The 22,456-nt window shown below is 39.6% G+C and overlaps 1 protein-coding gene across 5 annotated transcripts in view; it reads right to left on the bottom strand.

Annotated features, from left to right (window-relative positions):
* The window catches only part of tprb (translocated promoter region b, nuclear basket protein), a 31,444-nt gene extending 12,754 nt beyond the window's left edge, over positions 1 to 18,690 (bottom strand). For 3 of the 5 annotated variants that reach the window (XM_077583442.1, XM_077583447.1, XM_077583443.1), the window contains exons 1-33: positions 18,520 to 18,690; positions 18,152 to 18,256; positions 17,992 to 18,065; positions 17,744 to 17,840; positions 17,472 to 17,575; positions 16,429 to 16,593; positions 16,250 to 16,342; positions 14,371 to 14,451; positions 14,180 to 14,267; positions 13,910 to 14,050; positions 13,612 to 13,715; positions 13,188 to 13,385; positions 11,689 to 11,796; positions 11,367 to 11,593; positions 9,849 to 10,012; positions 9,555 to 9,697; positions 8,773 to 8,921; positions 7,836 to 7,998; positions 7,630 to 7,764; positions 7,414 to 7,554; positions 7,031 to 7,199; positions 6,681 to 6,847; positions 6,369 to 6,521; positions 6,107 to 6,223; positions 5,747 to 5,950; positions 5,464 to 5,651; positions 4,549 to 4,696; positions 4,109 to 4,246; positions 1,473 to 1,604; positions 1,009 to 1,139; positions 592 to 802; positions 372 to 515; positions 44 to 233 (exon numbers count right to left, since the gene is read on the bottom strand). In XM_077583442.1, the coding sequence (XP_077439568.1) occupies positions 44 to 233; positions 372 to 515; positions 592 to 802; positions 1,009 to 1,139; positions 1,473 to 1,604; positions 4,109 to 4,246; positions 4,549 to 4,696; positions 5,464 to 5,651; positions 5,747 to 5,950; positions 6,107 to 6,223; positions 6,369 to 6,521; positions 6,681 to 6,847; positions 7,031 to 7,199; positions 7,414 to 7,554; positions 7,630 to 7,764; positions 7,836 to 7,998; positions 8,773 to 8,921; positions 9,555 to 9,697; positions 9,849 to 10,012; positions 11,367 to 11,593; positions 11,689 to 11,796; positions 13,188 to 13,385; positions 13,612 to 13,715; positions 13,910 to 14,050; positions 14,180 to 14,267; positions 14,371 to 14,451; positions 16,250 to 16,342; positions 16,429 to 16,593; positions 17,472 to 17,575; positions 17,744 to 17,840; positions 17,992 to 18,065; positions 18,152 to 18,256; positions 18,520 to 18,670 (4,723 nt within the window). In that variant the 5' untranslated portion in view covers positions 18,671 to 18,690. Of the gene's footprint in view, positions 1 to 43; positions 234 to 371; positions 516 to 591; positions 803 to 1,008; positions 1,140 to 1,472; positions 1,605 to 4,108; positions 4,247 to 4,548; positions 4,697 to 5,463; positions 5,652 to 5,746; positions 5,951 to 6,106; positions 6,224 to 6,368; positions 6,522 to 6,680; positions 6,848 to 7,030; positions 7,200 to 7,413; positions 7,555 to 7,629; positions 7,765 to 7,835; positions 7,999 to 8,772; positions 8,922 to 9,554; positions 9,698 to 9,848; positions 10,013 to 11,366; positions 11,594 to 11,688; positions 11,797 to 13,187; positions 13,386 to 13,611; positions 13,716 to 13,909; positions 14,051 to 14,179; positions 14,268 to 14,370; positions 14,452 to 16,249; positions 16,343 to 16,428; positions 16,594 to 17,471; positions 17,576 to 17,679; positions 17,720 to 17,743; positions 17,841 to 17,991; positions 18,066 to 18,151; positions 18,257 to 18,519 lie in introns of those variants that run through there. The other 2 variants (XM_077583446.1, XM_077583448.1) reach the window with 2 other exon arrangements.
* Between the last annotated feature and the right edge of the window lie 3,766 nt (positions 18,691 to 22,456).

Genomic DNA, 22,456 nt, shown 5'->3' with positions numbered 1-22,456 from the left:
ATCAGTCTCATAATTGTAGGCGATGAGGGGGATTCTTTCTTACTTGTGAGCTGGTTGATCTTTTGTTTGGCAAAAACAATAGCCTTCCTGGTCTTCTCCACCTTGTCTGCCATCTGCTGTTTCAGTGTGTCCTCTTTCTCCTGCAGCTCCTGCCTTAGTCTACCCAGATCAGTCTGAAGCTTGGATGATTGTTCCTGTGCATTATGCACCTCAATTTCACGCTCTGCAACCACCTTTACAAAGACAAAATGACAACATAAAAGGGGGAACATGTTCGCAGTCAAATTGTGCAATCTTAGTAACTAGAAATTTATGGCCATAGATTGTTTCACAATCATCAAGACCAATGAAAAACATATTTGGCGGCTAACCTTGTTTATATTCTCTAGCTGTCCCTCCAGCTCTTTAATCCTGGTGTCAGCTTGACTTAGAGAGTCTTTAAATCCCTGCAGTTCCTGAACTGAGGTTTGACGAGCCTCTTCTTCTTTGGATGGACCTGCAGCCTCAGCTAAAATCTAGGAGAAGTACAGTAGAAGATTTAATCAGGGTATAAACTATATAGGACATCAGATCATGTGGGACACACTTTACCTTGTCATGTTCCAATTTGAGCTCATCATACTGAGCCTTGTAGCGGCGTCCAAGTCTTCTGACCTGGGCAATTGTCCTTAACTTCTCCTGGATTTCAAGACTTTTTGTAACGACCTCTTCTTTGAGCAAATTTCTCTCATCTGTTATCTTGCTCAAGTTATCAAGCAGGTTCTGTATTTGGCTTTGCTGGGATGTTGTGAGATTGGTGTTCCTATAGAATGATGGTCATAGAACAGAATTAATTGTTATCTAGGTTGTTGTTGTTATCCAGTTAACTAAGGGCTGCCACACTTTGAGTGATGCTGGGGGACTCCCTCCCAAAAAATTCTAAGTATTGATAAGGGACGGGGGGTCCCAGAATGGCACATTCTCGAACGCACGCACGACAAAAGCTATCATTACAATTACAGTACTCACCTGGCAACCTCTGCTTTGATCCTGTTGTTCTCTTCAATGAGCTGCTGGATACGTTTAATATGTACTTCTTTCTCTGAATGTAGACGCTTGTACTCGTCTGGATCAGAATCTTTCTGCTGACTCACCAAATGCTTAAAAAAATATGCATAAAGCAGGGTAAATAAAAACAGCTAAAAATACATTTCTCAAAATCAACAACAGCATAAATAAATACAGTTCTGCTCCATGCATATGGGGCAGAAGGTTAAGGTTGCAGATTTGTAGCTCCACAGCTGCCCCCTGGAGGGCAGAAATGTCTCTGAGTTACCTAAAGTAAAGGCTGACACTGTTTAACGCTGCCACCGATTTCTTTTATGCACTGTCTTCACATTTGTTACAGTACTTACTGCTGGTAGGAAGGCCTATTGGCTAGATTTTGTGTATGGCACCAGTGAGGTGAGGGCCGTTATTCACTTTCCACTAACCTGTGTCCGACACTTCCAGCGCTTGATCTCCTCATCCAGTATTTTTTTCTCCATTTGTAGCATTCCACTCTTCTCACTTAGCTCAGTGTTTGCCTGTTTCAGTGGCAAAACATCTGACTCCAATTTTTGCACCTGCAAGAAAAATTAGGTGATTAATTAGAAGGAATAAAGGGGAATAAAGGCATTACATGCCCAAATACCTTATAATGTCTGTGTATCTGGTCAATTTTCACTTAAATGTAAAATGAATATTTTGGCCCACATATTGAAATTTTTTTTATGATAAACAATTTTTCTTTTGCAAAAAAATATAAATAAATCGAAAATCAAGTGGGGGTATTATACATAGGTTTATGGGGGGATGAAAACTCAATTTGCTTAACTCTTTTACTGCCACACATTATCCAAAAAACAACCCAGACAGTGCCAGCCAATTTCGAACATTTTAACTCATCTTTCAAGGAAAACAAGGAAAACAGAATATTGTGTGCCGTCACTATGTAAACAAGGTGCATACCAGATGAAAGATCGTGTTCCATTCTTTCATTAGAAAAAAAAGTATGTTTACCTTATTCAGTTTTTTCATAATCACCATTTGATAATAGGTAATTTGAGTGACATTGAGCGAAAATTGAAAAGATAAGGAGAAAGGAAGCTTTTTGTGAAAAGATACATTTTCTGCACAACAGTGACTTTGACACTAATCGTTTTTAGTTAGTGACACTCTGTGAATTAGATTTATTGTGACAAAGCAGAGTTTCCCACAGATTTGAAATCTACTTGGGTGGATGGCCTCCGGCGGTGGGGATGGGAGGCGGGTTGGACGGGAGATGGCTCTCAGTCCTGTTACTACGTCTACTCTAGCCTCACGATCCACAAGTGAATGATGGCAAACTAACGTTACATGCTATATATCCTGTCGCGACACGTTTTTCTTTTTCTTTGTAAATATATTTTTAATACATTTTCTTGAAAACTTCTTGGGTGGTGGCCAATTTACTTGGGTGACCCACCCAAGTATTAACACGGTGTGGGAAACACTGCAAAGGCTTTGACCATTCACGTCATCCTTGAAGACGTTCTATTTCACCATATTCATGATGTTTCATTGTAAAGTCCATATTGTCCATATTACCGGGAGACCATTGAAAAGAGATACAATGCTGCCATCTGCTGGCCATTATAAGTGGGTGTTTTGGGATTTTACAACCCAAAATGACAAGGCAGCTCTGCGCTGATGTTAACCTGCCCATTGAGAAATAAAACCATAGTAAACGTCAATTAACGTTTTCAGCTGCATTCATTTGGATTTTACTATACATCATTAAATGGTTTTGGCGCTAAAAGAGCTAACTGGATCGTAGGAGTTGTGAAAAAGGTGTAATTTTATTCAAATATCTTATTTAATATTTGGTGGTTTTGGCATAATTCCCCTACAGAACTAAGGCTTGGTATGTCCCACACGTGTGTTTTTGCCATTGCCAGACTTCTGGGTTGATTCCTTGTTTATAACCTCAGAGCCTAGTGTATTTTCAACAAGTATGTTAAGTAAAGTGTTTTGTGACACACCTCTTACGACTCCCTTTCTTAAGCTCAACAATAGGCCCGTTTCCACCGCAGGAACTTCGGGGTAAATTGACCGGGACAGCCCCGTATGTGTGCGTGTCTCCACTGCAGGAGCCTTCCCAACTGCGCCCCAAATTACAGGAATTTATGGGGACAAGCGGCAGTTCTACTTTAGAGTAGGTACTCTGTCGGTCCGATAAACTCCTGATCAGGGTCCGGCGCTGATTGGTTTAAATATATATCTTATCTTCATGCGCGACGATGATGCATTCTCGGCTATAGGCTCGTCCACCAAAAGAAGTCTCCTAAGAATCTTATGCCTGTTTTCTTTTCACTCTACTGTTAGCCTTTTCAAATTCTTCATCTAGACGCCATCTCCTCTCACTCAAACCATCCATCCACGGCAAGTACACAAAAATAAAAAAGCAGAAAAACCAGCAACCGCCTCACATTTTCCTCTTTCTGATTTTCGTGCCGTGCTTGAGTGGCATCACGGGAGAAACCGTCACACGGTGATTACGTGTTGATCGAAACTCGTTATGTCGTGAGTCAAGCCTTTTCGAATTGTTCATTTAGATGCCATCTCCTCTCACTCAAACCAGCCGGATATCCATGTAATAAAAATAAAAAGCAGAAAAACAGCTACCGCCTCACATTTTCCTTGTAGTTGTTCAGATTTTTGCGCCATGCTTGTGTTACATTACGGGAGAAACAGTCGCACAGCGTTGACGTGCCGATCGAAACTTGTAATGTCGCGAAACTGGGTCGTATTCTGCAGTGGAGACACGAGCAGGCCGGCTGAGAGGACAATTCCTGTGCAAGTCCTTAACCCCCCAATTACCACGAACCCTCAGCCAGAAAGTCCTGAAGTGGAAATCGGGCTAATAATTTTCACTGTTCACCAAAAATCACCGTTAAGAATGTTAATTATCCAATTTTGGTGTAGGAAGGTGTAAACTGCTGGGGGAAAAACAACAACAATTTTGTCTGAGCAAAAGATGAGTACGGTCGTATATTTGAGGGTGTGCTATTCTCGGAAAAAATACATTTATACACAAAACACAATTTACCTTGGTTTGTGTTTGCTTGAGTTCTTTCTCCAATTTGTCCTTTTCCTCTCGCAGTATCTTGTTTGTCTCCATTAAGATGCTCATAGTTTCAGTTTTCTTCATCAGCTCATCATGGTGGGCCAGGGTCTTTGCCGTTACCTGACACACAAGGGCATTTAAGATTTTAAATCAATCAGAATATAGTTTTCATTAATTAACTTCATAAAGTCAAAGTGCATGTCACAAAGCGTTCTACATTTTTATACGTTAGGACACACTCATTAAATAATAGTATGATAAAATGTATCCCAACTATTGGCTAGTGTCATACATATTGGGAAACAAAATTTAAAAAAAAAGGGGGTGGGGGACAGATTCCCACCTCTTGCTTAGGTTTACCAGTACACTGTTGAAAATAAGCATTACTTTGAACTGTGTGTTCCTTCAGCCTACAAACCTACCTGCATCCTCCCTCGAGCAGCACTCAAGCTGTCCTGATCCTCTTTTAGCTCTTGTTCCAGGTGTTCAACCCTTAGACGGTAACGCAAAGTCTCCCCTTGAGCAAACTCAAAACGAGACTCTGCAATCTCCTTTTCGCGACGCACAAACCTATGACACATAATGATAAAAAGATTGTAACTGTATTCTTACATTTTCAGATTATTCAAATCCACTTGTGTTACCCGAATCAAGCAACTTTTATTGCGCATGTTCTTTTTATAGAAGGAATTTTCACCAGGCTCATTCAGACACTATTGTAGAAAAAGTCTTTTTTTTTTTTGACTGTCATTTTAGCCAACACCTGACTAGAAGTGTCAAAATGAATCGACAAGTAATTGATTATTAAATGAATCGACAATGATTTGTAATGGAGTAATCATGATTATCGTTTAGAGCCAATGTTTAACTTAAAATTGTACAAATCCTGGAATTTCAGCCTCTCAAAAAAATTATTCTGATTTCTATAGTCCTTCATGAAAGCGGACGTATTATTTTTTGTTTTAATCAAAATAAGACATTTTCCAACATCTACTTTTACTTTGGAACAATGACTAAACCAGTAACTGAATCAGTTTCAAAAAGGACGAGGACAAAATTAACCCCTCTCGTGCGATATTGCCTAGTTTCTTTTTAATCACTAAACAATACCAAATAAACAATAATTGGATCATACACAACCAGGGAAAAATAATATATACAGTAATACAATTCATGGAAAATTTTACACGATTATTTAATGGAATTATAATAATTGATTCTAAAAATATTCGATAGTGACAGGCTAACAGCCCTACACTCGAACAATGACACCAAGAAGGACGGAGACAACTTATTTCATAGTGCAAACAAAAAATGTTCCTGTGTAAACATGCTACCTTAGAATCTCAAGGACTTGTTCTTGTGATTTGCCTTCTTCAGACAGGGAGATGTTAAGTGGATTCTCACTGGCAGCACGCTGCAAATTCTCAGCCATCTTGCTACTCATTGCCTGAATCTGATCATGCAAGAGAACGTTCTGCCTCTGCAACTCTTCACAGCGGTTTTCTATCTTGGACATCTCCTCCTGTGGGATTACAGAACGGAATGAATGAACGCAAATACATTTAATAGGACTCACTTGTAATCTAGTATGACCTATGAAATTGTCCCAAAACCAACCTTGAGGATCTTTTCCTGCTCCCCCCAGGAGATCCTGGCCTCCATTAGCTCCGCATTTGCTCTTTGGGCTCTCTCCTCTAGCTGATGTCTGAGCTCAACTGCTTGCAGGGCCTGAGCCTTGGCATCCTGCATAGCCTTCACATCTGCAGCATGCAACATCATCTCCTGCTCATACTTGTCTTGTGCTTCGGCTGCCAGTTTAGCCTTAAAAATTTTATAGAAAAGTACATTCAAATTGTATAAAAATATCCGCTATGCTACATAGAAGGGATTATAGAATGGGGGAAAAAACACATCTGCAGGCAAATGGACATCATTGACAGGTCATGTTCATGGCCAATAAAGATGGTGGCTATTTACCTGCTCTCGGCAGTCTTGTAAAGCCTGCAGCTGCTGGGACTCAGCAGCTGACAAGCGCTGTAGAGCAATGTGGTGTTCTGCCTGGGTGCTGCTCAGGTTCCGTTTGAGCCCATTCATCTAATAAGAAAGGTTGGGATGAAGAGATTTTTTTCCCCTTTTATCTTTTTTATTTTATTTTTTATTTTTTTAAGTAAAACCCCATTTTGGGGGAGACGCATTAAAAATGTACAATTTAGAAGAGTTTAAAAAGAAAATTGATTACCTGCTCATTCAGGGAAAGAATAGCCTTCATATTTTGTTCTTCCATATTACGTTTCTCTTTCTCGGCTTCCAGAAGCTTCTCCTCAAGCCTGCGGTGGTGCTCCTCAGCCTCCTTCACACGATTTTCAATCGAGGCATGAGCCTGCTCCATTACCTGCACATTACAAATATGATCCAATAATGAAACATTCAATCTTACAAAAAAAAAACAGCACACCAATAGAAGGTTTGGGGCATTTATCTGAGACAAACGGCTGAAATTATAGATAACTTAACAAGATGGGTGCATGACTTTATTTTAAGTGTACTTCACCTGTTTCTCTTTGTCCAGGGATTCCGCCAGACTCTGAGCCATGGCTCGGTACTGCTCCATGCTGGAAGTGGCTGTGTTAAGGTTCTCTGCTAGCTGCTCTGCCCGCGTTTCAGCCTGCAGCAAGTGACCCTGAAGATCTTCCCGCTCTTGATTTGAAACTTGCAAGACTGAGAAAAGGAACAATTCAATATCATTGTTCAAACATTCACTCGTATGTGAGTCTGGTGGTACTAGTCAAGGGAATATTTGGTGCATAAATGGGACAGATGAACATTGGAAATCAACAATTTCCTTGGATTTGTAATAGTAACAGCAATAATCAGTATGTGTGCATGTTTCTTTGTTCTAACCTCTAGTTTTGGGCGTGGAGGGGGAGCCCAGGATGTGACGTTGTTCGCTGCTACCTTGCTGCAACCTGAGGGAGTCGAGTTCCGCCTCGGCAACATTTAGCAGATCTTTTGTCTTTTGGTGTAAAGCCACTTGCGTCTCCAGTTGCCGCTTTACTTCCATTACTTGGATCTTAGAAGAGAAAGGAGAATTATTTTACGGATATTCTTTTTCTACTCTCAATTCAGTGTTTTACAACTGTGCAGTGTGTTGGGGTGGAAAGGCTTCAATAAGCCATCTCTTGTTTTAAATGGACAACAGTTGACATGCTAGGTCCCATCAACTTAATATAAACAAAAAGGTGCGGTGGCCAACAACAAAGAGGTCAAATAAATTGATTTTTTACTTCTTGGTTTCTGCTCAGCAAATAGCGCTGCTCCACCTCATGCTCCAACCTCTTCTGTAGCTGAGAGATCTCTCGCTCTTGCTTCTCTATCTGACTGTTAAGACGCTGACGTGTATCAGCATCTGAACGCTCAAGTGTAGCCTATGAAAAACACAATAGTTCATGTTAGGAACTGATAGTTTTGTGCCCATGACAGATCCAGATAATTAAATTCACCTGAATAGTCTGAAGGTTGGTCATCAAAAGGTTCTGACTTTGTTGTTGGCTAAGGATCATATCCTTTTCTTGATTCAACCTAGACTCAACCAATTTCAACATGTCTCTCTCTTTACGCAGACCCTCAGAAAGACCCTAAGAAGGAAGATGACTACAGTTAAATTTCACAAATGTCCATAGCAGCCATTTATCTTATTATAAAGTACCTCTGCCATTGAAAGTTTTTCCTGTGAAGCTTTTAGATCCTCATTTATCGTGTTGATGATTTGCTCATGCTTCTGTGTGGCAGAGGCCATTTTCTGCTCCTTCTCTCTGAGGGAAGCAATCTCTTTCCTGTATCCCTCAACATTGTCCTGCAGCATCTCATACCTGTCATTGTTGAAAGAAAGCTTTTTAATCCTAATGATAAATCAAAAATGCAAAAAAATCAACTTTAGCATAATAAGCTTGGGAATTATTATTATTATTATTTTTACAATTTGGCTCATGCCAAACATTCACAAAACCATATTTTTTTTGTTCTCAAGGAGCATTCTGGGTTTATTTTGGATGAAGTTAATTAAAAATTAAGTGATCACAATTAACATTGACTGAACATAAGCTTTACCGGTATGTCAAATTCTAATTGTAAAGCCACTAAGATGATAGAACTGAAAATTTAACCCACGTGTCTGTCATAACAGGGACTAGGATTGCTTTGCTGGTTATACAGTTGTGTTTGAAAGTTTACATACCCTTGGGGTATGTTAACTTATAAGCAGACTGTATGGTGAGAAAAAATATCCCAAAATACAGTAGCAATTGTTTTGATATTTTCAGAGGGTGAAGTTGACCTGAGTAGAGATGTGCATGTGAATTTTGGTGATGATTCATAGTATTTTTGTGTCATTAAGAGACATTTAGCTATTGTATATTTACAGTGGTGCTCATAAGTTTAACTTTCAAGCGCACTTGAATTGTACATGATGACATTGTGCCAGTTGGCTGGTGGAAGCTATGGAGCAATAGGAGTCTACCAATATAAATTAAAATGAACAGAAGGGTGATGAGAATCATATAATGGTTTGGTTCTCCCTTAGAAGTTCCACAGTAATTCAAAGATTCAGCCCAGCAAATGGTCCTGCTTTTGAAGATAGAACAGACCTCTTTGAGGCAAACTCCAACTGTGTTGCCGTTTTAGCATTTTGGGAGCGGAGGTCTGAAAGCTGCTCCAGGAGTTTGTCATTCTGCTCGGTCAGTGCGTTGTCACTCTCCGCTCGTTCCTTCTTATATGAGGAAAACACCTCCTGCAACTGCATATGCAAGAATACACATCTTATTACAACTCGTAAAAAGTTTTAGATACAAATACAGCTCAGGAGTATTATGGTCAACAGCCTGTATAGGTCAGCACAATAATCAGCAAATTTTGTAGTTTCTGACTGATGAAACCAAATTGCGCTGTTCGGACGGATTTCACTCATTTAAATTATTTTGCATTTATTGTGCAACTATTAAACAAATAATACAATTTCCAAGAGGAAATACATAAGTTTACATGCACTATAATTTTTCATTGTTATACACAACTTCATTGTTTTTTACTTTTGTACTCCATATGCACCAATAGGTTTCATGCTAATTTTTATTTACAGATGTTTTATTACAAAAAAAAGTTATGTTGGCCACAAATGGCAGGGTTACAATTTTCAAAATTGCCCTAATTTACTCCCACTTGAGTGTTTTTACTGATTTTTGAATCACTGAGCATTTAAATTTAGATCAAATCAAATCAATGCAACCTTCAGAATCAAAATCAAATTGACTCGCAACCTAAACCATAAAAACAAATTGTGAGGTTCTTATGCACACTACCAGCCCAACTCTCAACACCACCTCCACCCAGCTCTGTACGTAAAAAATATATAACGGCAACATTGATATACCTGTCGCAAAGCTGCCTTGGCCTCCAATGCTTCAGCAGAGTCAGTTGCCATGGAGACTAGTGCAGTGGGTGTCGCGGTGGTGGGAGTGGTTGCAGGTGAACGCCGGGGAGTGGATGTGAGGGCAAGCTCCTCTGGTGATGTACCTTAAACAGAAAATTGAGCTATAAAATAGGAACCCTAACATTGCATTAGATTTGAATGTATTTGCTTTGCGTGGAAGATCATATTCAACGTCGAACATTTTTTTCATGTACAAATAACAAAATGTTGATGATTTGCATTGTCAAGTGGTACCTTGCTGAGGGAAGCTGACACCCGTTGCCCGTGCCAACAGTACACGGTACATGTCCCTTTGCCTCATGATGGACTCTGTCATCTTTACATGCTGGCTGCGTTGCTCCCTCAGAGACTCCACCTCAGCCAGAGTGGTCTCCAAACTCCGCTCCACCTCATTGCGCCTGTGATAGCCCAACCTGATTAATCTAATTCTTCACACAGCCTGGATTTACATTACATTGTTAAAGTGAAATAATTCTGTTTTGCTTTGCTGTCAAGTAGTACAATTCAGACATGTCTGCAGATATGAAATCATTCATCATCACTTCAGAAAGCATAGCCTATTATAAAAATCATAGATCGAGGTGAATAACCATTTATTAGGGATACTGTAATTGAGAACAGTGACCAGTGGCGTAATGCTGAAAGCAATGTGAGGAAGAGCAAGCCAACTAAACGTACCAACTAATATAATTATAATCTTTTTACCAATATTCGCTCTTGTTTACTTCTGTGTTGCTGAAGCCCAGTATTGTCTCGTATTAAGTTGTTTACATTATGAACAGCTGCGCATGTGGGTTGTTCCATTCATTCACTAAATGTAAATAGAGGACACATAAATGTTGGATATTGGTCGCTTGAAAAATACATTTTAATAGAGAGGCAAAAATTGCATAGAGGAAGTAAGTTGAAATTTGACAATTAGACATGCAGTGTAATTCCAGCTGTGGAAACACCAAAGGGTGTCTTACAAGTACAGTGTGTAATAAATGATCACTAGATGTCGCTAATAGAATGTAGCCAAAGGCGGATTCAGCCAGAGCAGCTAACAAGAAGAGCGGCAAGCGGGAGTTGGTCTGAGCCATAGGCTAGAGTGGCTACCAAGAGCGGCCAGTACAATAATAAAATATATATATATATATATATATATATATATATATATATATATATATATATATATATATATATATATATATATATATATATATATATATTTTTTTTAAAGTTAGTAAAAGCTTGCAAAAGCAGAAGGTGACGAGCGATGGGAGCCCAAATCAAAGGACTCAGCAACGACCACCTGCAGGCCCCAACTGTGGAAGGTAAGCGGTGGTCGACCCATTTGATCCGACACAAGATGCAAGCACCACCAGGGCTAACTACATTAGCGAAGTTGTCCTTTGGGCATTCATAGAAGGGAGATGGCGGCGAAACATGTCAGCCCCATGTAAGGTGAAGCTCCAGCGATGAAATATAATTAGTGATTACTGGACCTACGATTATATTAAAAAATGTACACTGATGTGACAATTTTTGGCATATTCTCGAACTCGATAGTGGGTTTTTAAATTGAATGAATTATTAGTTCACCAATAGATGGCGCTAAATATTACACTGCAAGTTTAAAACATTAGCCGATAGAAAGGTAATTTTAGCAAAGGCCCAACAATGTCAAAAATGAAGGAAAAACGGAATCTAAGCGATAACTGATGGTAAAATTGAGTTCACACACAGAACAAATAAATAACATTAGCATACTTGTACCCAGAGGTTTCCAACTCTTCTTTCTCTTGGGCATCACTAAGATCTCTGAGGGCCACAAGAAGACGCTGGTTCTGCTTCTGTAGCTCTTCCACACTCCGGAAGGTCACCAGGTGCTGACTTATCACTTCTGAGGTACTGCTGACATCTGCAGAGTTCAACTCCTCGTCAATTAACACGTGGTTTCCTCTGGCCTCCTCAAGCTCAATAAGGAGCACGCGCACCTTGGGATGTTTGAAAATGTATAATAAAAAAATAAAAAAACATCATCCTGATTCTAAAATACACGCCAATCTTTTTTCTAATCAAAAGAACCTACCTGCTGACCCATGTCTGCAAGCTGCAGTTCAAACCTTTTATTGTCCCTTTCTGCAACAGAGCATCGCTTGTTGGCTTCATCAGTCTCATTCTGCAGGCGGTGCACTTCCTAAAACGCACACAAATGAGCAAACATTGAAAGCTGCGTATAATGGTTAAAATGTTAGCAACAATAGAAAAAGTAGGATGTCCAGTATTGTAATATCTTCCAGGCAAATTAACAAATTCAAATAAAAGGGGCAAAACAAGAATCAAACTTGAAAGTAATTAATGAAAATTTAGGGCTCATACGCCTCAGTCAGGCTCAAGATAACATTAAACTTTCTTACACATAGCAGCTTGCTATGATATTTTAAATATTTGACATATTGCACCTAATTTTTGAACAAGTGAGAAAGAGATGGCACATAGCAGTAGAGAAAGACGAGCAAAATAAGCTATTTGTCTAAGTAGACCTTGCCTGCTTGACAGAGATGATACAAAACAGTTAAACCTAGCCACAAATAAATTGTCACAGTGCTGTTGAAGAAGTAGAAGTAGTAGTAGTAGTAGTAGTAGTAGTAGTAGTAGTAGAAGAAGTAGATGAAGAAATGGAATAAGTAGAAGAAGTAGAAAATATAGTTTATGAAGTATGAAAGCCTCTGCACTGGGCAGAAGCTGGAAATGTCCCTGCACAATAATGCGCACGGCTGAGGGAGGTGTCGGTGGCGGTCTTCCCCCACCGAATGGAATCATGCTGGAATGTACACGGCTTCACCATCGTTAAGGTATACAGATATTGTAATTTGGATATACTACTGGCAATCATACTTAAAATAGCAAAAGATTGTGGCCAAAATGTAGCGAGCATTACAGACCATGTCGGGTACATTCAAATGATTAATTTGAATCCAATTATTATCTTTGCCATGTCCTCTTCCAACTGTCATTTTTTAATATTTGAGTGAACGAGGGTTCAAACTTCGAGTTCATCACACGGCAGGCTTTACGTCCTTGACAAACAACTGCATCAATTATTATTAATTTATACATTTACTGTTTCTCATTGCACAGAACTTAGATTCACATGTTTTTTTTTTTTAAATATTAACTTATGTTTATTAATTATACTTCAGTGATTGTAAAATGTTAAACCATTATTTTTACTATTCCTCTCTGGCTCATTTGAATGAAATGTTTTATTTTTCCAGTTTTACATATTGAAAAGTAAAAGTTGAATTGATTTTTAAAAAGATTTTACTATTAAATAAACAATGATGAACATTTGCTACCACCCAAATAAACTAATAAATAAAATTTAACCAAAAAAATAATAAAAAAGGGAGAGAAAGTACAAAAGTACCGAAAATCTGTACCGTTGAGTATCGATTCCCAGGTACCAAGTATTGGAACCGTACCGGTTTAAATGTGAAAGGTACTCCTCCCTACTCTCAATTAAAGTAAATTTACACACCTGTAACTAATTCAAGCACTTGGGAAGAACTGGAACAGACCACTTACCTTGACAGCCTTCTCCAGTTTGGCTGAAAGACTAGCCACGGATTTCTGCATGCTCTTATGCTCATTACTCTGCCGTTTGAGGATGGGAGCCTTTGCCTCCACTTCTTGCACTATGTCATCAAGATACTTGTTGACCCGCTTGTTCTCCAGGCGCTCCAACTGCAGCTGCTCTTGGCTCTCTACATAGGCAGTATACAACTACAGAAAACATCAGTAACTGTCAGAAGACAAGTCAAAATAACCCACAGTGAGCAAAAAAATAAATAATCAAATGTCAATTCTGAAATACTTAAGGAACGTAGGCAAGGGTAGCGCCAGTTAGGAATAAACATAAGCTTTAGCATTTAGCTCCTTCAATCCATCAGCAGTAAAATCACGCAATCACCATAAAATTGGTAATTTGAGAATTGATAATTACACACACCTCAGTGAGCTTCATTCCAGGTTTAATCTTTGCCACGGCAGCGGCTGTCGGAGACACCGATGACATTTGCGCCTCAGTGAGCGCAGATGTTGTGCCAACTGGACCTAGACACAAAATGAGGAAAGAAGACATACAATGAATGAATGAGAAAAGAAAAATAAATTTAAAGACACGTCTGTTTTTGTTGGGTCACTGATGGTTAGTAAAATGTAAGCTGGTTTACTTATCAAGGAATAAAAACCATTACATAATACACAGTGACACCTTGCATCCGAGGGTACAACAGAACGCAAATTACCTCTTAATTTAGTGTTAGAAAGGAGATCATTGGCATTGTCCAGTTCCTTCACAAGCATTTGGATCCTCTCCTTTAGCTCGGAAACAGTCTTATCCGTAGCAGCATTGGCCACTTGCAAATTTTCCTCAAGAGCTTTGTTGGCTGTAGCAAAAGGAGAAAACAGAGCACCAAAGTGCAGTATTAACAGGGCATTAAGGTAGTCAAAACCAAAGTATCAATAATTTCCCTTCTTGAAAAAAGGGAAAATAATTTTGAGTTGTAGCCGCATACCTTCCCCTGCCTCTTGCAGCAGTTTATGCAACTCCTGTACAGCTTGACTCAGCTCTTCACCTTTGGCCTCAGAATCAGCTGCTGCGCCCTGTAGCCACAACAACTCATTAGCATCTACTACGCTTCCATTTGAATCGATCAAAAATCAAATGTTGCGGTCTTGTTGGAATATACTGTCTCACACAACATACCTTGTATAAATTGGAGAGCTTAATGTTGGCATTCAGCTCATTTCTGAACTTTTCTTCTATAGTGGTCTGCTGCTCCTTGGCCTTAAATGAACAAACAGTGTAAAATTAATTGCGTATTCTGTCTATAAGTCACATTTGAGAAAATATTTAGCGCCTTTGTGGCACTCAAGAAGTTCCAAACAACCTTCAAAAGCCTCCTATCACGTATCTGTGAGTTGTCTGGAAACCCACTTGGCACAAAGCCTAGCTCATTAACATTTTTTCAGCACTTCCATGGCTTTTCCCCAGAATTCAGCAATGTCATCAATGATGACTCTATAGCCTTCTTCAATCACTGCTTTAACCCTAGCACTATTCCTAGGATTAACAGTCAAGATGGTCTGCCACTCCTTTATGGGAGTCATTCAAAGCATACTCTTGTTCACCTATGATGCTGGACATTGGACACCTACTTTTTGACTGTGTTGTAGCCTATTGCAGCGTACACATTTTGAAACTTTTTGAAAATGTTTAGTGTTGGCTCCCTTTTTAATGCAAGAAATTCAATCACAGCTCTCTGCTTCTGACAGGCATCCAACAATGACATATTTTCAAAATGTCTGACAGGAAAAGGACAGGCGTAAAAAAAATAAATCTTCAATCAAGTATTTAAATTGAACGAACATTTCAGAAAAAAATGGAATCAAATATCAGTAGGTTAAATTAAATTGGGATCATTACTTTTTGACTTTGACTCTAATACTTGACAACTGCCAAAAGAAAATAAAAAAAAGAAATCGAAGTAGTAGTCATGTCAACTAATGTATTACATATCACTAGTATAGCATGTGGCATCCTGTTCTTCCTGGCCACAATGTGATGCAGGATCGCAGTAAGCCATTTTAAACTAAAAAGAAACAAAACTTTTCCATAATTAGAAGCGGAAGTTTCATCCAACTGGAACTCGTTTGCTAGCCTGGCAAAAAAGAAAAGAAAAAAGTGGGTCTGGACAGACATCCATAGACAGCGATTCGACACCGTCCGAAAAAAGGCCGGGCCAATCAAATTTGTCTATTTATGTGACGTCGTCTTCGTGAGCAACGTCACTCTTCAAGTTTTTCCCGCAACGACGACATTCAACAACGACATCATTCACTACTGTCTCTCTTCGGCTAGTAGCCATGTTATATTTTTAATTCGTGTCTGGAAAATAAATAAAAAATAAAAAAAGACTTCTACTTGTACTGTTTGCTGCCGCCAACACGGGGTTTGTTCAAAAATTCACTTTGACACCACTGACAGTGAGTGTGTGTTTGAGGAGGCAGAGCATGCTTCCCTCCCACCAATTTCTGAACGCAGCCTAAGTTATAAAGTAATCAGCAGCTCGTGCTTAAACGCTTAAACCAGAGGTCCCCAACCCTGGTCCTCAGGGACCGGTATCCAGCCTGTTTTCCATGCCTCCCACAGCCAACACAGGTGATTCATATCATCAGCTAATCAGCAATCTCTGGAGAAGGCTGATAACGATCTCCACCTGTGTTGGCTGTGGGAGACATGGAAAACAGGCTGGATACCGGTCCCTGAGGATCAGGGTTGAGGACCACTAGCTTAAACGAACTGGGCTCCGGCACTTATTTTTGGGGGCATTCTGAATGACCAAACGGCACATTTGGGCAACGCACTAAGTTTCCAAACAGTGTGAAGCAGTGCGCACTTTGAGCGTATTTCAGAAAATACCCGGGATAAGGGAATGAGGATTGTGGGTGTGAGTGTGAGCTCTACTGTTCTTGGTCTCAGTTCTTGTAAAATAAATTTCTAAAAAACAATAACAAAAAGCAACTTATGTTGCCAAAACGACCTATGATTTGAAAATGATAAACATCAAGTCGGTTGCACATACTTCTTTCAGTTTGTGGATAAGGTCGTCGTTCTGTTTCTGGTGATTTTCATTTAATGTTTTCAGACTGGCCACTTGTTCTTGGACTCTGTTCAACTACAAAATACACAGACCATAAATTCATTACATGGATATGAAGTTATCACGGTTGGTTAGTATATCAATGAAGGAAAAAAACATGCCTCATCTATTTTATTCTCCAGGCTGCATTTCAGATCCAGGATGTCTTTACCCTTCTGTCGGGACAGGCTCAAAAGTTCTTCACTCTTGGCCTTCAACTCCGTTTTCAGCCAAGATGTTTGTTCATGCAGCAGCTCTTTTTCTTGTTCCATACGCTTCTCCTTGTACTGGAATGGCAAACCATGACAAGTCATGTTAGTTTACTGTTTGTACACCAAATACATACAATTTTACAACTTAACTAGGACCCAACTGATATGGCAGGAAGAAATTCTAAAAAGCGACTTATTGGCTGATCATTTAAAAAATATACAATTAATAAAATGCCTTATTTTTGGATCCCCTAGATATGAAGTACAGGCAGAACAATTTTTTAACAATACTTTGTACTTCAGTAACTTAATAAGTGAGAACATTTCAAGAATAAAAACAAGCAAGAGCATGAACTGATGCATTTAGCTTTAAATTTAGACCACCCACACAACGTAATGAGTGAAATTACTGGCAAAACATGATTTATGCATGATACCTTAACGCTAAATTACATTTCTTCTACTCCATTATTTCTTTACCACGAAGTGATGACTTCAAAATAAAAAACAGATGCTTTTCACACGTCAAAACTTCATTTTTCACACACAGAATTGCATTTGATACTTATGATCTGCGGAGAGTTCAACTGAAATGGGAGTCAATTTTAACACTATCAATGCACACTCTGGATGAATATAAATCTAAATATGCGGTATACTGACATTGCGTCTTAATGGGCATATGAGAGGATAGAGAAGGATGTAATTCACACACAACATTGTCCTTTATTTCGTCCCATACCAACTGAACAGCATTTTTCGTTTCAGGAGAAGCTAAGATTATGCATATTGGTGTTTAATCGGTGAAACTCCGGTCGATTATTATTTTGCTGATGCCTAATATCAGCCAATATAAATTGGTCTGGGTTTAGTAATATCATATTGTGTAGTGTGTGTGCAATTTATTCTGTGGCAGAATAATACAAATATGAAGCAAATATACAATAACTTACTTTGATGTTGATTTCTGCTGCTTCAAGCTCCTCTAACCTCAGCTGCTGAGACATTTTGGAGGCACTGACCTCCACCAACTTATCATTCAGTTGCCTCAAGTCATCTAGACAATTGGGGGAGTGGGAGGTTGCATGTTTATATTTTGGCAGTAGACTAGAGAAAAAATTTAAGTTGAACAGCACTCAGCTTGGGAAGGTTCCATCTTACCTGTGACTCTAATAAGGTTAGGCGGTATAAAAAACGATAAATGGATGGATTAAGGCACTCGTACCATTCAAATGTTCCAGTTCCAAGTTTCTCCTCTCAAGTGTCCGCACAAGTTCAAGCTTTTGTGCCTCCAGTTGTTCCTTGGCATTTGAAAGCAGAGTCTAAGAGGAAGTGAATAGTGAATACATAATTGATCAACTGTTAGTGGTGTATTGTCAAAGCACTTACATCTATGTCAGGCAATGTAATGAGACAATCTAAATGACTTGGTTATCTTTAAAATTCAAATAACTCACCAACTAAATGAATTACCTGTTCTGAAAGTGACTTCTCCTGTGCATGTTCATACTGCTGGTTCTTCTCACGCACACTTTTGAGCTCATTCGCTAAGCAATAAGGCAAAATCACATAACATGATTAGCATAAAGGGTCGAGGGACGCGATAAATTGAGATTGCATACTTCACTGTTACCGATTTTCTCCAACTCCTCTTTAAGTTTACTGTGCTCTTGTGTCTCTTTTAGAAAGTCTTCCTGACACTGAGCCAGCTGTTTCACCTGGTCAAAGAAATGTTGCTCTGGGCGATAAAAGGGACAGAAAAGCACTTGTTTACGTTATTGCTAGCTATGCAACTTAGCTTAACAAAACCAACATGCGATAAGACGACTCGTAATTAGTTACTAAATAAAATGCACTGTAGAAAATCACATGAGCTAGATTTAAGTGAAATTAAAAGAGAATTGTGTCCCGGAGTAATGACCTGTTTACCAACTGCGTGCATGGTGAGTAAAGCCGAACATTTTAGCACTACGAGCTAGTGAAATACGGCACATATCTTACCACTGTCAACTCGGAATTGCTCCCGCTGGGCTTTGAGAGTGTCGATTTCATAATTCTGATCCGACAGAATCTTCTCGAGTTTGTTAAGTGTCCCTTTAGACAACTTAGACAGCTCGGAACTATCAATGTCTTGCAGCAAGAGTGCCGCCATTTTTCCAGGGAGTGAAACGCGCAGGCGTCAACATAAGCCTAACTGGTGCATTATGGGAGATGTTTTTTACGACAAGCAAATGGCACATTCGTGGGATTCTTTAAATTAAATTACAAAAACAAAAACACACACAATGGGTTAGTTACAAATTTCATTTGCTATCAGAAGCCCATTAAATACATTTTGGGTATTTTGTGAGGTTTCATTTAATAGATAGGGATTCACCAGCAGATGGTAGTAACAGAAAATAAAATGAGTTCTACAGTTGGTGTTTTATGTACAGCGATATGTTTCAAGGGGATGATACTTTGGGGAAAAAACGTAGTTGTAGTAACTTTACAAATGACTCAGGAGGACCAAAAAAAACCTGTTAAGAAAAATTTTATGCTGAATGCCCCAGTGGACCAGTTTAGTGAAAATAAATACATCTTGGAAACTTTATTTGCCATAGAGGTGAGCAACTAGACAAATTTGAATTATTAAAAAAAACTCGCCTAATACATAAAATAAAATGAGGTTTCAAAATTGCGAAAGAGGAAGCACTTGTCTTCACTCGCAAACAATGTGGGTGTGTCCACTACAGGGTGGCACGGGAAATTCCGCCTTGTCCCATTACTGAGACGCTTAAAAAAAACAGCTTAAAAAAAACCCTGCCCGACCCACTTCGGGTGAAAACGACTCCTGTCTTGTCCTGGTCCCGTTCAGAATGACTCCCACTCCTGTACCACCACTCCATTATGGAGGTCAGCTACATAAATAAATAAATAAATTAAAAAATACAAATGTGTATGTGCGTAATTTTTGCAAATGGAAAGAAAAATACAAAAGGCTAAGCAAGAGTGCATCTGTGCAAGGTTTTTTTTCCCTGGCACGCACACACACACACACACACACACACACACACGCACACACACACACACGCACACACACACACACACACACACACACACACACACACACACACACACACACACAAAAACCTCTCCAGAACCCATAATTTTCAAAATTTTTGATATATTGTACTTTGGTTGAAGAGCGTTTTGACATACTGTCATTCTTTGGAAATCTTGCCACGTTGCTACTAGTACAGGTTTGAGCCGCATACATCCAGGGTTGGGGAATCCAGGTCCATAAAGTAAAAACCCTGCCACAGATTGGCTTTAGCCACAGGTGCTTTTAATTAACTGCCAGGTAAACAAGGTCATAGAAGCACTTGTTGAGTAGAAGCACCTATGGGTAAAGTCAAACTGTTTTAGGGTTTGTTCTCCCTGGACCTGGATTCCCCAATCCTGCATATATCTGCTTAAAGCCTCCGATGACGGGAATTTACTTCGCTGTGTTGCAGAAGGGCTTTCCACTCCGTGACGAGAACTAGCCACCAGCTAGCTTGCGATCTAACAGGATTCTGGGGCAAATTCTCTCAGGGTGGCAGCCTCATTCAGTATAAATAAAACTCAAATAAAACAGACAGATCATTAAAATTGTCAAAATATTGAAATTTTTTGATATAATGGTAAAACAGCACTTCCTTTCCCAGAATACAGTTGTCTGAATTCCCCATTCATTTAAATGCCTGGGCTGCCAGGGGTCCAAATCCCTCAGTCATTTGAATGGCCGGGCTACCAGGGGCGAACAAACTTAGTCGTTTGAATTCCCCATTCATTTTTTGCCCCTACCTCTGCAACCTACCTCCACAGGCAGGCACCTAGCCTTCCAGCCTTGTCTGTGGCATCCACTGACTAGGATGACTACTTCTCCTTCTGTTCAAAGGCCTCCTCCATTCATTCTTCCCACGGCACAGTGAACATGACGATGCTAACTTCTTTGTTGCCCCTGTTAGGCCTGCGGGTGTTCTTAGCAACATTCTGCCCAAATCCATTAACAGCAGCCAGTCCAGATGTTGCTATTGATGTTGTACTTGGCTTCTCTCCAGCTCTGATGAAGTTGATGGCATTCTTTGTGGGTGTTGACCTCCGACAGCTGGCTGATACCACAACAGATACTCTCTGTGATAGTCTTGAGCACCTGGTCGTGACGCCATCGGTATTGGTCTTCCCTAGAGTTTTTGTGCAGCAACTCAATATGCTCAAGGGTCCCCCTTCTCTCACATAGGGGCCATGCTGGTGTATCCAACAAGCCTGAACAGTGCAGGTGGGATGGGCTTGGAAATACATTGTAGATAGCCTGAACAAGTACATGATACGGTGTGGCTCTGTCAGCCAGATGTCAATCCATGAGATCGTTATCTCCGCAACTCAGGGAGAGAATGTGCTTTGAAAGAAAACAAAAAAAGAGAGGTCAAATTGGTAGTTTCCTAATTTCCTAATTAATTATGCTGCTGGACATTCAAGATTAAGGTAATGAATGTTCATCTCAATCAATAACGGTTTACTCCTTCAATTTAAGACAAATTGCTTGCATCCTCTGTGAAATACTAGTGTTGTGGTACAGAAGATTATAGTTTTTTTCATCATCAGTTTTTGTTGTTGTGAACGTGAGCGGAATCTAGAGAGAGGTTTGTCTCCAGGCAGCGGAACTATTATAAACTCAGTTAACATATTTCGTATAAGCTGAACAGTACAAATTTTATGAAGATACAATTTAAGGTGTTGACAGAAACCCCCAAAAGGTGGTGACACAAGCTGCCTCCCATCAGTGAATCATGCTGATAATTGGCATTCCATTGATTGTAATGGTGCAATGGTGGTACTAATGCATGCTTCACATTTTAGCCACAACAGAAATTTACAGGAACGCCCAAAGGACAAAAAATACTGTGCTTCTTTGGCAGGTGCCAGTGCAGAGCACCATTGGCACACTGCGTAGAAGAACCTTGGCGCTCTTATACTAGACACGCCACTGTTGTTTTGCACGAGTTCTGATGTCTTACCTCTTTGCTCCTCAGATAGACGTGTAGCAGCTGAACAGTAGCATCTTTTTCTTGAAAAACAGAAATATTTATTGCAGCAATTCATGCAATAATCAAATTATCATTCACTATAGATGTGATTAGTGTTTATAATTTCATTAATGATGAAAGCCAGTAAACAAATCACAGTTATGTAATATCCTTGACGCCCATTGACCATATTTGGTGAGAGTGAGTGACCGTGAGTGTGCTGTATAGCACACTGATGACATCATCACGGTGACATTTTTTTTATGCGGGTGAACTAGAGCGTGCCAGCTGGGCTTGCACAAGTCCAAACAAAAGGCAAAAACATCCTTTAATTAGTGAATCTGTATAATCAATTGGAAAAGTATAATCATGTCAGATATGGGGGTGGGGTCATGTGATCAATGGAGAGGCAAACATTTCGGCAGGCATTAATTGGACAGTATGAGTCAACCCGTGATGTTTTTTTCAAGAAAAAAAACCCATTATCTCTCCTCACTGAATGCATGATTAATTATTTGCGTAAACTGTGAGTGGGTAAAAGGGGGATCTTTGAAATTAGTTCTTTAATCAATTACTCGATTTTGACATCTTGCAAGGGATTGTCTTTTCTGTATCCTTGATTATGTTAGGGGTCATGTTAGGACCTGGAATCTATTCCAACGGACTTATGACGAGACCCGGAATGATCATTAGTTAGTCACAGGGCAATTGTGAATGGGCCATTGGGCGGCAACGGATTTCACAACAACAACAAAGCCAGCTACGTGAATCACTGCACTTCTAATAAAATGGCAGCATGTCACTGCTGCTATGTCATATCAGATCAACAAATGTCCTTTAAATTCTCATTATTGGACAGTTAAAAGATAACTTTGGATGGAAGACCT

This window comes from Vanacampus margaritifer, chromosome 13 (genome assembly GCF_051991255.1).
Source record: "Vanacampus margaritifer isolate UIUO_Vmar chromosome 13, RoL_Vmar_1.0, whole genome shotgun sequence".
Taxonomy (NCBI): domain Eukaryota; kingdom Metazoa; phylum Chordata; class Actinopteri; order Syngnathiformes; family Syngnathidae; genus Vanacampus; species Vanacampus margaritifer.
Note: the sequence above shows the minus strand (reverse complement) of the source record. Positions and strands in the feature narration are given on the sequence as shown.